Below are 12,516 nucleotides of genomic sequence, written 5' to 3'. Positions count from 1 at the left end.
ATAAAACCTTTTGAGAATATTAAGAATAAATTACTTTCTTGATGTGAACGCTAGAGGTTAAATTTCAGCTTCTATTTATCTGGTTTCTTTTTTTGAAAGAAAATCAGTGAAATAATTAAGAGTCTGTTGTCCTTTTTACCGTGGATTTATTTTGGAAGTGAAATGAATTTTGCTATGTATTTTTCCAGTCCATACAATAGTTCTCTTACTTGAACATCACTTAAAATGGTCTTCTTGCTTTATGCAGTAATGCTTTAATGCTTACTTAGCATTGGATTCATCATGTGGAAGGTGCTGAATAAATGTTGGCTATTAAATATATTGTGATACAAAGGAATTATCAGTTAGGTATGTGATTATGTGAGAAAATGAGCAGACCAGTGCATATATTGAGCTGCTTTCTATTTCCTACCCTTCTCTGTGTTGTAGAATATAGATTATTTTAAAAGCAGAGGCAGAATCCAGTCCACTGGCTCTTGGAAGTGAATGTAGGCCCATCTAAGTCTGGTGCATTGTTACTCATTCTCAGAGCAGAGACTGCTTAGGTCAAAGATCAGCCAATTTTCACATTTATTTGTGCTAAACTCTCTGTATTGTAAGTAATAATTGACATTCTAGTTTGGAAAGAGGAAAAAAGTGAAGAAAGTTTCTAAGGGATCTTTTAGTGATCATCTATCCCGACCTTTCTCAATTTAAACAAATGTAGATAGGAGTAACTTAGGGTTTTAAGGTTGGCAACAGTGCCAGGAATAGAACAAAATTTCCTTAAACTTCATCCAGGTCTCTTTTCCTTACTTTGAGTATATTTCTTTTTTTGATATGTGTTCAAGTTATAGTCTCCACCTGAAATGATAGTCTGGACATGCAGTAACATCCACTCATACCAACCCCCCACCCCATAGTATGTTTGGTGTATATTGTGTAATATACTGAAGTCTGGAAAATATGCTGGTATTTAAAATTTTAATGTGTGTGTGTGTGTGTGTGTGGGTACTTATTGCCTGTGTAACATGTTTGGGAATTGGAATTTAAATATTTTTTAGAGCCGAAAGGGAGGTGTACAGCATCTGTCACTAGCCCTGTCATTTTATAGAATTTCAGAGTGGCTAGTAATGTGTCTGAGATTACGCCTGTGTTTAGTGGTGGAACTAGACTGGCATCTAGTGATAGTATCTACTGTTTACTGAGTGCTGACTGCCAGGAACTAGTCTAAGCACTTTATATGTAATAACTCATTTACTCTTCATTACAATTTAATTTTAGCAATGAGGAAACAGTGAGAGAAGAAATAATTGCCCAAAGTCCTTTGGTATTAGATCATTCATTTGTTTTTCCTTTATTATGTCTCCTAAGTGCTAGGTTTTATGGTAGGCCTCTTGACTTCCAATGTGATTTGTTTCCACTGTATCATAAACTTTCTGCTGCCATACTATGCAAGTTTTTTCCGACATCTTTTAAATGTCACAATACTTACATTTGCTTTTCAGGTAGCTTTTAAGGTTAGGAATTACTAATTTTTTATTAAATGATAATTTTCATCCTAACTTGTGCAGTATGTACAACATGAAATCCGTGCTTCCTTTTATTAAATACAACATGATGCTGGGACTTGTTAATCATGCCAATGTGTGGCTAGGTTGTGGGTCTCAGGTCCTTGAAGAGCCACCTACCCTGGTTGCCATTACCTCTTAGGGTTCTTGGATAATACGTATGGCACAGAAGAAACTCTAGGCAGATGCATCCTCTTTGTTACCAGTTGTGGCTCTGGCCCTGTATCTATGTGATCTGCTGCAAGGACTGCTTTTAAAAAATTAATTAATTAATTAATTAGGCTGTGTTGGGTCTTCGCTGCTGCGCGCAGGCTTCTCCCTAGTTGTGGTGAGCGGGGGCTACTCTTCGTTGCGGTGCACGGGCTTCTCATTGCGGTGGCTTCTCGTTGTGGAGCATGGGCTCTAGATGTGCGGGTTTCAGTCTTTGTGGCACGCGGGCTCTAGAGCGGAGGCTCAGTAGTTGTGGTGCATGGGCTTAGCTGCTCCGCGGCATGTGGGATCTTCCTGGACCAGGCCTTGAGCCCTGTCCCCTGCATTGGCAGCTGGATTCTTAACCACTGTGCCACCAGGGAAGCCCAAGGACTGCTTTTAGTTCTGCAGCTTTAGATTTCGTGGCAGGAAGCTGCCTGTGCACGGTCCATGTGCCTTTACCTCAGTATCCTCCAGATCCAGCCATTCCTATGGTATGAAGAGGAGTATCTAGCGAAAAGCTTTTCTGAACTGGTCATTTGATATTTCCCCAAACTGGATTTTTACTTTGCTTGTTTTTTTAAGAGCTTAGAAGACTGAGGAAGTTGTTTTCTGCAGACCAGTTTTTTTTTGTTTGTTTAATTAAAACCAGAGCAGCGAAAAGAGTTTGCCCTGAATTCTGTAGAAACTAAAAGAGGACAGTATAGGTAAGATGTAGCTGTTTCTATGATCTTTATAGTGATAATGCTTATCTTTGTGATAATACTCTAGTTTTCACAGAAATTCATTTTTGCATCTGTTTAGCCTTTATCCTTGAAACATGTTAACGAGATTTTTTTGTGCGTGTATGGGTGTGTATAGGTATACACACATGCACACGCACACACACACACACACACAATACTGACAAAAGGATCAAGACATCCTGTTCTTTGATTTTGGAATTCTTTTTACTTGCATAATTCTATTTTTCGTCTTCATCTATATCCCTGCCGATTGCCTGAAGAATCTGAAGACATGGTGGAATTATATATTGTCTTGTAGGTCATGTCATTTTTCTGATGTTAGTGGTATAATATCAATCAAACTGTATGAAATAAAATTCTATTTGAGAATAGAAATGGGTTTTCGTAGAAAGTTTGTAACCTATCTATATCAGTTATTTTGCTGCAAATCAAACCGAAACCCTCAAAACTAAGTGGCTTAAAGATTTTTCTCACAATCTGTTGGACTCTCTGGACAGTCTTTGTCAGCTCAGCTGGGGGCCGGATGGCCTTAATCATGTCTGATGGTTTGCCGATCACTTGGTCTTAGGACACCTCGCTTATTTGTCTGGCGGTTTGATGCAATGTCGATTGGGGTGATAATCACATTTTTCTCATCATTTAGCAGGTTATCCTGGGCTTGTACACATGTTGATAGTTGCAGGGTCCATAGAGCAGAAAGAGGGCAAGCCTCTGCTTGTTTTGTGTTTGCTGATGTCCCATTGGCCAAAGGAATTCATGAGGCCAAACCCAGATTCACGTCTTTTTTTTTTTTGCCGTACGCGGGCCTCTCACTGCTGTGGCCTCTCCCGTTGCAGAGCACAGGCTCTGGACGCGCAGGCTCAGCGGCCATGGCTCACGGGCCCAGCCGCTCTGCGGCATGTGGGATCTTCCCAGACCGGGGCACGAACCCGTGTCCCCTGCATCGGCAGGCAGACTCTCAACCACTGTGCCACCAGGGAAGCCCCAGATTCACTTCTTGATGATAGGAGTGGCACAGTCACATTGCTCAGAAGGGAGCATACATGCTTGGGAAGAGTTTTTGGCCATTTGCACTCATCCACATCTGTCTTAGTTTTTCTACCATCTCTATTTTCTTCAAATACTCACTTGGACATTGATCGTTCTCCTGTGCCTTTGATGGTAGGGAAACAGAAAGGCAAGTAAGACAGGAGTTTTATCTGTCAAGAAACAATTGAGATTTCTGTCTTGCCATGCAGTATTTAATCAGCATGCACTCCAGACTCTAGTAAGAACTGTGAGAATATGAAAACTGGGGCAGTTATCTTCTAATCACCCTTTTCCCTCCCCCAAACTCTAAATATTATTTTTTATTTTAACCTGGTTCTGAGTTGCTTGTAGCAAATAACTTATGTCAAGTGTTAACTTATAATTAAATGGCTAATATTTTAATAGTGAAACAGTTATTAAATCTGATTGGATCTGTTAGCCTTGCCTCTCTGCAAAATGAGGGGAGAGAACTAACATTTATTGAATTCATGCTGGGGTCATTCACCATGCTAGGCCAATAAAGATGATTTGACATACCATCTTTGACCACTGCCAGCCTTTGTACTGAATTTTCATTTTGATCAGTTGTGCTTGTCGTGTCCTACTTGAATGCTTTTGAACTGATCTGTTATGGCAGGTACCAGATGTTTTAATTGAGAGCCTTTTTCCTTTTTGTACTAGTTTAAAAATGATTAATAACAATTTTATTCTTTTAGTTATAGTTATATGGATATTTCTGAAATGTTGATTATATGTTATTTCTTGTTATATGTTTTAATTTGAAAGGATATGCCAGATGTGATGGGGAATGGCTCCCCCTTGTGGCACACTTATTTTTGTTAGATGTTCAGATTGCCTCAGTAGGAATGTGGTGAGCTGGTCTCGTTTTTTAAAATACGACACTCCCTTCTTTCCTCTTGCCCTCCCCCAAAAAAGCTCACCAGAATTGAACCAATAGCTTCTTCTGCCCTCACCCCCTCAATTTTTTGCTGTAATAACTGCCCTGTTTTTGTGTTTTCTTTGGATTAATGATGATACTAGCTAGAAGCATCTATCATATCTTCTATACTTATGGATAACTATACTGTATAAAGTATAAAGTATTTATAACGTATTCTGTGGAATTTTTACTATCTTGGAATGTTGATAGGTATACTAAAAGAAAACAAGTAAACAAGAAAAATAGGCTTTGAAGTCAAAATAGTTTGTCTAATACTGGGCCAAATAAGTTATGTTTGTTTACTGTGAGACTTTTCAGAACCTAGCCTTTAATAGTGTGTGGTGAACCTCTCAAACAGGAAGGGTTTTCCAAACTTACTGGACTATAGAACTCTCTCTTCAGGGACTGACATATCAGGGAATACATTTTGGGAAACAGCATTATTTCAAGTGAGTCATGCCTCATGGTTTTTTGAATTACATGTGTCCATATTTGCTTCCCTTGGTGCAGCAGTTTTTATAAGTAAAATAAGAGAAAGCAGTATTGAGACTTATAGATTTACTTTTGGCAATGTATTTCCTGTCATAAAGGCTACTTTTTTCTTTGTAGCAAGCCAAACTCAGAATCATAAGGTTGTGTTTTTTGTTTTTTAAAGATTATTTACGTGAAGAAAAATGAATAGGGTTTAGTTTAAACGTAATGTAACGGTTCTTTTCCCATTAACCAAAACTTCTGAGATTTTGTTATTGACACTTACTGGCAGAGGGTTCAAGAAGTCTTTTATTTCCTGCTCTCCAGTCTCCCCCACCCCCACTTTAAAACATTTATAGAGAATAAATGAAGGGAACTGTGAAAATACAGTCGTGATGGTGGTAGGGTTTTTGCTGAGTAGGGGGACTCTAGGGGAGGTTTAGATTAAAAATGTTACATCTGTCAACAGCTTTTGCAAATATATGAATAAGTATCATTTCTGTCTTTTATTGTGTTTTTTTGAGAAGTATACCTAAATTGGGAGGAACAATATGTGTCCTCTTTGTAACTCTACATTTCCCTTTTAGGAAGCATATAGGATATGTTTGAAAACAGTGACATTTTTTGGTATTTCCAATTTAATTTTTTAACTGCATCAGAAAACTGATAGTGTGATGAATGTTTACTGAAGCAAATACAGTAATTTCATGTCAAGCGTCATCAGGATGTGACATTTTCCAGATTAGTGGTTTTTCTAGATAATGGAAGCATACAGTTGTAAGGACCAAGATTTATCCTTTTCCTGAGCATATACAACATAACTTATCTCTTTATTTTCAGTCTAGGCTTGTCATTATGATGTTATAATATTGATGACCTAGGGGAGCTGCAGCTGTGCTCACCTCTTGCCCCTCCTTCCTCTTCTAAACTTGTGGTTTCTTATCCTTTATGATTTTAGATGTTAGTTAGAATTATGCCTGGTGTAGAAACATATATGTAAGAAGAATATCCTTCTGTGAATCATGGCCTTTATGACAGTAATTTTGACTATTCAGAGATTCTTTCAACTCTTACCTGTTTCCTTCTCCCATCCCACTGCTTTTGCGTTGTAATTGTTAGATAGATTATTTTTGGAGAATTGAGGCTTTTTTCCTTATGATTATTATAGATTTACTTTTATTCCATGTAATAGAGGAAGCTGGATTATTTGCTATATAATATTGCCGTATAATAGGTATCACATAAATCAAGGTGTACTGTTTACTTTTTTGTGAAAAGTGTGTGGATTATATTCTTGTAATTTTTTTAACAACTTAAATGGTATCTGTATGTTTCATCAAGAAGTATATACTTTTTGAATTTGAATACATTGTTATGTGTAGTTTTCCATTTTTGAAACATTAAATTAATGGTTCAAACTGATTTAGTATATGTTTCAAGTATTGGGTTATTAATCTAGAAAGTTGTATTAAATGGTATATAATTAAAAGTTACATTACAGTGTGTTTGTTTATTTTAATTGGGGGATAGTTGATTTATAATATATTAGTTTCAGGTGACAAAGTCAGAATTTTTAGATTATACTCCATAAAAAGTTGTTAAAAAATATTGGCTATATTCCCTGTGCTGTACATTATATCTTTGACCTTATTTACTTTATACATAGTAGTTTGTACTTCTTAAGTCTCTGCCCCTGTCTGGCTCCTCCCTCCTCACCCTTCCCCCTCCCCCTCCGTACAGGTAACCAGTAGTTTGTTTCTATATCTGGTGAGTCTGTTTCTCTTTTGTTATATTCATTCATTTTACTTTTTAGATTCCATATATAAGTAATAATATACAGTATTAATCTTTCTTTGTCTCACTTATTTCACATGGCATAATATTCTCCAGGTCCATCCATGTTGTTGCAAATAGCAAAATTTCATTCTTTTTATGGCTAGATATTCCATTGTATGCATATACCACATCTTTGTTATCCATTCATCTGTTGTTGGACACTTGGATTGCTTTTATATCTTGGCCATTGTAAATAATGCTGCTATGAACATTGGGGTGCATATACCTTTTTGAACTAGTGTTTTCATTTTCTTCATATATATACCTAGGAGTGAAATTGCTGGATCGTATGGTAGTTCTGTTTTTAGTTTTTTGAGGAAACTCCATACTGTTCTCCATAGCAGCTATACCAATTTACATTCCCATCAACAGTGTACAAGGGTTCCCTTTTCTTCACATCCTCTCCAACATTTATTTTTGATCTTTTTGATGATAGCCATTTTGACGGGTGTGAGGTGATATTTCATTGTGGTTTTGATTTGCATTTGCCTGATGATTAGTGATGTTGAGCATCTTTTCATGTGCCTGTTGGCCATCTGTATGTCTTCTTTGGAAAAGTATCTATTCAGGTCTGCCCGTTTTTAAATTGAGTTATACTGTATTTTAAAATTCAGATTACTTTCACAAGCTAAAATTTTGATTAATTTTTAAAATTTAGTTTTAAATTTATTTATATCCATCCTATTGAGTCATCAGATTATTATCTTTAATATTTGGAGAATGAATGTCTTAGAAGAAAATTGCTGTTTTGTTTTAAACCTGATAGCTAAGTATATGTAATTTATATAGAGACCATACTTAGTGGAATATATCTGTGTTGTGGGTTTTTGTTTTTTGTTTTTCCTGCACTGCGTGGCTTGCGAGATCTTAGTTTCCGGGCCAGGGATTGAACCCGGGCCCTTGCCAGAGAGAGAGCATGGAGTCCTAACCACTGGACCACCAGGGAATTCCCTATCTGTGTTTCTTTTTTTTTTTCCGGTAGGCGGGCCTCTCACTGTTGTGGCCTCTCCCGTTGCGGAGCAGAGACTCCGGACGCGCAGGCTCAGCGGCCATGGCTCACGGGCCCAGCCGCTCCGCGGCATGTGGGATTTTCCCGGACCGGGGCACGAACCCGTGTCCCCTGCATCGGCAGGCGAACTCTCAACCACTGCGCCACCAGGGAAGCCCCCTATCTGTGGTTTTAATAGTGGACAAACAGAATGTACTTTACAGTTCTAGCACATTTTGGTGAAAAGGGGAGAGAATTGTGCTTTTATTATAGCAAATCATGTGTGTAAGTGAATTTACATATAGTATATATGTATTTTGCCATGAGGTGACCAGAACTACGAAGATTCAAATACCATATTTAAGGTTATAGCCCAACAAATAGAGTCTGTATTACTTTACTCTTTAAAATTCAGTTTCTCCCAAATATCCTTTGAAATATTTATGAATTTTATAAGATATACTTTAAAAAAATCATCAAAAGATATAGCCTCCTTTTAGGTAGCCTCAAAATAGACATAGGAGAGGAGGAAAAGTCAAATTTGTTTTAATTTAGTCTATTGTGTTAAAATTTCTAATATTTAGATGTATTTCATTTTATTTTACTTGTAAACAAAGAACAACATTTATAAACTTGGAAATTAATGTAAAGGTGTAATTTGAATGAAATGAGATGGCTAGGTCAGTAATGTTCTCTTCAATCAATGAAATGATCATTCCAACCTAAAATAGCAACATATGGTTAAATCAAAGTTAGTTAAGTACTTAAGTTATAAGTCATTTGTCTTTAATATTACCACCCAAGAAGCTTTACCCATTTTTTCTGTTACTAAACAATACATGTTTTTACTTAACATTTAAACACAGAAATTTTACTCTAAGAGTGCTGAATGTTAAACTTGTTAATAACTAGTTCTGTTTTTTTTTAAAATATTTATTTATTTATTTGGTTGTGTTGGGTCTTAGTTGTGGCACGCAGGCTCCTTTAGTTGCGGCTTGAGGGCTCCTTAGTTGCAGTTCGCCTCCTCCTTAGTTGCAGCAGGCAGGCAGGCTCCTTAGTTGTGGCATGCAAACTCTTAGTTGTGGCATGCATGTGGGATCTAGTTCCCTGGCCAGGGATCAAACCCAGGCCCCGTGCATTGGGAGCGAGCAGTCTTAACCACTGTGCCACCAGGGAGGTCCTACTAGTTCTGTTTTTTTAATTATTAATTGTATTTATCCCTTCTCTGTAGTTAAATACTGTTATAGTAGGGTTTTTTTTTTTTTTTTTTTTTAGAATGGAAGTAGTTATTTGAATTGCGTGGCAGCCACTAGGTAGAACTCCAAAATCTATTTCAGTTATTTGAGAAATGAGTTATTTCATGTTTTTGCCTGTTAAATAAACTGTTATAATTTCAGACTTTACATTTCCTCAGAGTAGATTGTCTCTGACTCCTAAATCCTAACATTCATATTAAAGAGCATTCTTTCTTTATTGGTGTATCTTTTGTATGCATGTATTTAGTTCTTGCACATACTCTCTTGGAAAAAAAGAGTCCAGTAGACCATATATGCGTTTGACTTTTGCTTTAAAAGTATGTTTAAAGTACCCATTTCTTTGCGAGAGCTCATAAATTCAGTTGTGCTTAGTATTTTGGAAGGATTCCCTCACTGAACATTCCTCCCTGCCCTAATTATTTAGTTGATAATTGAGTCACTGCCCAAATTATTCAGCTGATCCTTGTTGATGGTGATAATTGAGTCACTGCCCAAATTATTCAGTTGATGTAGTAGAATGAACCAGCTGGATGGCAAAGACTTTCTTGATTCTGGCTTTGTTAGAACAGGTTAACGATTTAGATGAGTTATCTAAGTTTAAACAAGACAGAGAAGATTGAGGCACAGAAAATTTACTTATTTGTATGAAGTGGAAATATTACCTAATGTGACTTGTAAGTCAAATGAATATTTCAAAGCACTTGTAAATTTGTGTTTTACAATAGAAGGTGTTTGATTTCAATGAATGGTCTTGAGGTCTCTCAAAAACTCATGTGACCATTTGCAGATCCAAAACTGAAGCCACAAACTCAAAGTCACGTAACAGAATTGATATCAATTCTCATAAATTTGCTAAATTTCAACTTGATATTTTTAGCTTTGTTAGACTGCATTACAGAAATGCATAGTGATGACGAATTTTCCTGTTGCAGTACTCTTAGTATATCTAAACATCTAAAGCCTAAGTATTGTTGAGAGTCAGATTTTAACTTTTAGCTCTCTCAGTACTGGAGATGCTAGGAACTTTTGGGAGACAAGAAGAAGGTCAGATCATGAGTACAAAATGGGGACACAGACCCCAACTTTTTTTTGAAACTTGGGGATTGGAGCAAGGTTTTATGGTTCTGAGAAGTGAATTTGGGATAGTTCATGAAAACTTAACCTTGGAATTTTGGTAAATGTATTAAGGAATTAATGTATCATTGTTAAACTGTTTTGCTTATTATGCTAAAAAATAAAACTCTCTAATGTTTTAGTCAAATGTTCTATTATGATAGAACTTTTATTGTCATGTTTTTGATGTGGGTGGAGGCTTAAATACATTGATACAGAATACTATCTGTATCAGCTGCAATTGTGGGAATTCACCTTGTGATATGAAAATATTTTAGAGTCTGTGTCCCTGATGTGATGAAAGCTCATCCATCTGGGTTTGCCTGGTATGGGACTTTCCATTTTAAAACTGGGATAGACCCAGGCAAACTGAGACAGTGTAATTTCCCTACAGTTAGTGGCCATAAAGGCTAATCCAGAGAAAAAATAATTAGGATTTTGCTTGAAGTTTGTTTATGAAAGGAAGTTGTTTTGCTTTAAAAATACTTTTGTTTAGTACTGTTAGTATATGAGGTTTCTTTGCAAGATTTAAATGTGCTTTTGAAAACTTAGGTACCAGTGATTCTTGAGGTATTTAGGTTGTTTTATTTTGGTTGATATTCAAATGATACCCATTTGCTCACACTGTACAATTATTGTTTTCTTCAGCAATCTGAGGTAAATCTTTCCGGTTAAGAAAACTCAGACTCAAGGAATTTAAGTGATTTCTGGAGGTCACATAGCTGGTAGATAGCAAAGGTAGATAGATTTGGGACCTAGGACTTTTGGTTCTCAAGCTCTAGTAGACTTTCATTAGAAAAATGTAAACTGGATCCTAGTTAACATGCTAAGATCTAGAAGGGAAGATCATTCCTGGTAGCCTTTTGGACATACAAACTACTGGTGATGGTTAAATGCAACATTTTCAGAGGGTCTACTTTTGAAAATTCTGACAAAAAAATAGGAACCATTTAGGAAAATATAGGTACAGGAACTTCTGAATATAATTTCAATGGCACTGTAGATCAAATAATAAACTCCTCTGTTATAAGGAGAAATTATAGTTGCCTGGAATTATGCTGTTTATCTCAACTGTGTTTTCATAAGCAGTGTGTAGGAATAGCTAGAGAAGGTAAAATAGCTTGATTTTGTGCCGATCTTTTCTTTTTTCTTTTTTTTTTAAGTGCCTTATTTTTTTTACTGTTTGTGAAAGGCTTTTTTTTTTGTTTGTTTTGCTTGCCACACATTATGTTCTAATATTTTCAGACAACATAATTTAGTGTTATCCAGTGATAACAGGCATTGTCTTATGTTTAACTTAATTAACTCCATATCCTTCAGGTAAAAAGAACGTATTCTCACGGTACTTACAGAGCTGGCCCAATGCGACAAATCAGCTTGGTGGGAGCAGTAGATGAAGAAGTGGGAGATTACTTCCCTGAGTTCCTTGACATGTTGGAAGATTCACCATTTTTAAAAGTAAGAGAAAACAATATCAAACAGTCTAAGTTGTGGAAGTTACTTTCATGCTACAAGTGATAACAGATCATGGCTGTTTCAGAACTATAAAAACTTTGATTTCATTTGAATTATAAGGAAGGAAAGGAAGAGATGACAAAGTAGAAGTAATTCTTGTGTGGTGTGTGTGTGTGACTTCTCAGGTACTAATTTTAATGGCAAAGCTAAGTGGTGGACCAGAAAATAACACTTGCCTGTAGCTGCCACTTTAGGAAAATAAGTTCCATCCGTTTATCAGCTTTTTATAAACTGAGTGCCAGAGGATTTAAGAGGTACAGGAAGGATGTCTAGACAACGGAATGGCAGTTTGGGTTTGTGGAAAACTGGCCTGGGAAGTTGTATAACTGTATTTCAATCTTGCGAGATCCTAGCTGGGTTGGGCAAGCTGTTTAAACTTTGTGGACTTCAGTTTCCTCATCCATAAAATAAGGTATTTAAACTATGCAGCTTTAAGGCCCCTTTAAATTCTTTAAATGATTTTTAGTCAGATTCTGTTTTCTTTTTTTTTTTCCCCCAACAGTCTCTGCATTCCAGAAAATATTTCTTCTTATGGGCGGCTGGGGCTATCCTATTGAGAGAAAAATCTCTGATCTGTGTAGTTAGGTCAGTTATTTAATCAGTAATTCAGAGGTCAAAATGTGACAAGATCAGTTTATCTCTAGTATTTACCACATAATCTGTTAAACATCTCTTCTTTTTTCACTTCTACATGCTTAATTTTCCAGTCTATATGTGTGTATATATCTTTTTCTTCCTTTTCTTTTTCACCCTACTCCAGTCCCCTTTTATTTCCTTTTTTGTTCCTTTTAAACCTTTGGTTCCTTGTCTGTTTCTCCCAACTAGTGACATGGAATTTGGTTGCATTTATTTTGAGTGCTATATTAAAAACACCATCATTTAA

At 36.4% G+C, this 12,516-nt stretch overlaps 1 protein-coding gene across 1 annotated transcript in view; it reads left to right on the top strand.

Annotated features, from left to right (window-relative positions):
* RSBN1L (round spermatid basic protein 1 like) overlaps nt 1–12,516 on the top strand; it is a 63,900-nt gene that overhangs the window by 40,910 nt on the left and 10,474 nt on the right. Inside the window, exon 4 of the mRNA XM_060107488.1 lies at nt 11,439–11,576. Within this exon, the coding sequence (XP_059963471.1) occupies nt 11,439–11,576 (138 nt within the window). The remainder of the gene's footprint in view (nt 1–11,438; nt 11,577–12,516) is intronic.

The sequence above is a fragment of the Mesoplodon densirostris genome, chromosome 9 (genome assembly GCF_025265405.1).
Source record: "Mesoplodon densirostris isolate mMesDen1 chromosome 9, mMesDen1 primary haplotype, whole genome shotgun sequence".
In the NCBI taxonomy this organism is placed as follows: Eukaryota; Metazoa; Chordata; class Mammalia; order Artiodactyla; family Ziphiidae; genus Mesoplodon; species Mesoplodon densirostris.
This window is presented reverse-complemented; position numbering and strand designations above follow the sequence as displayed.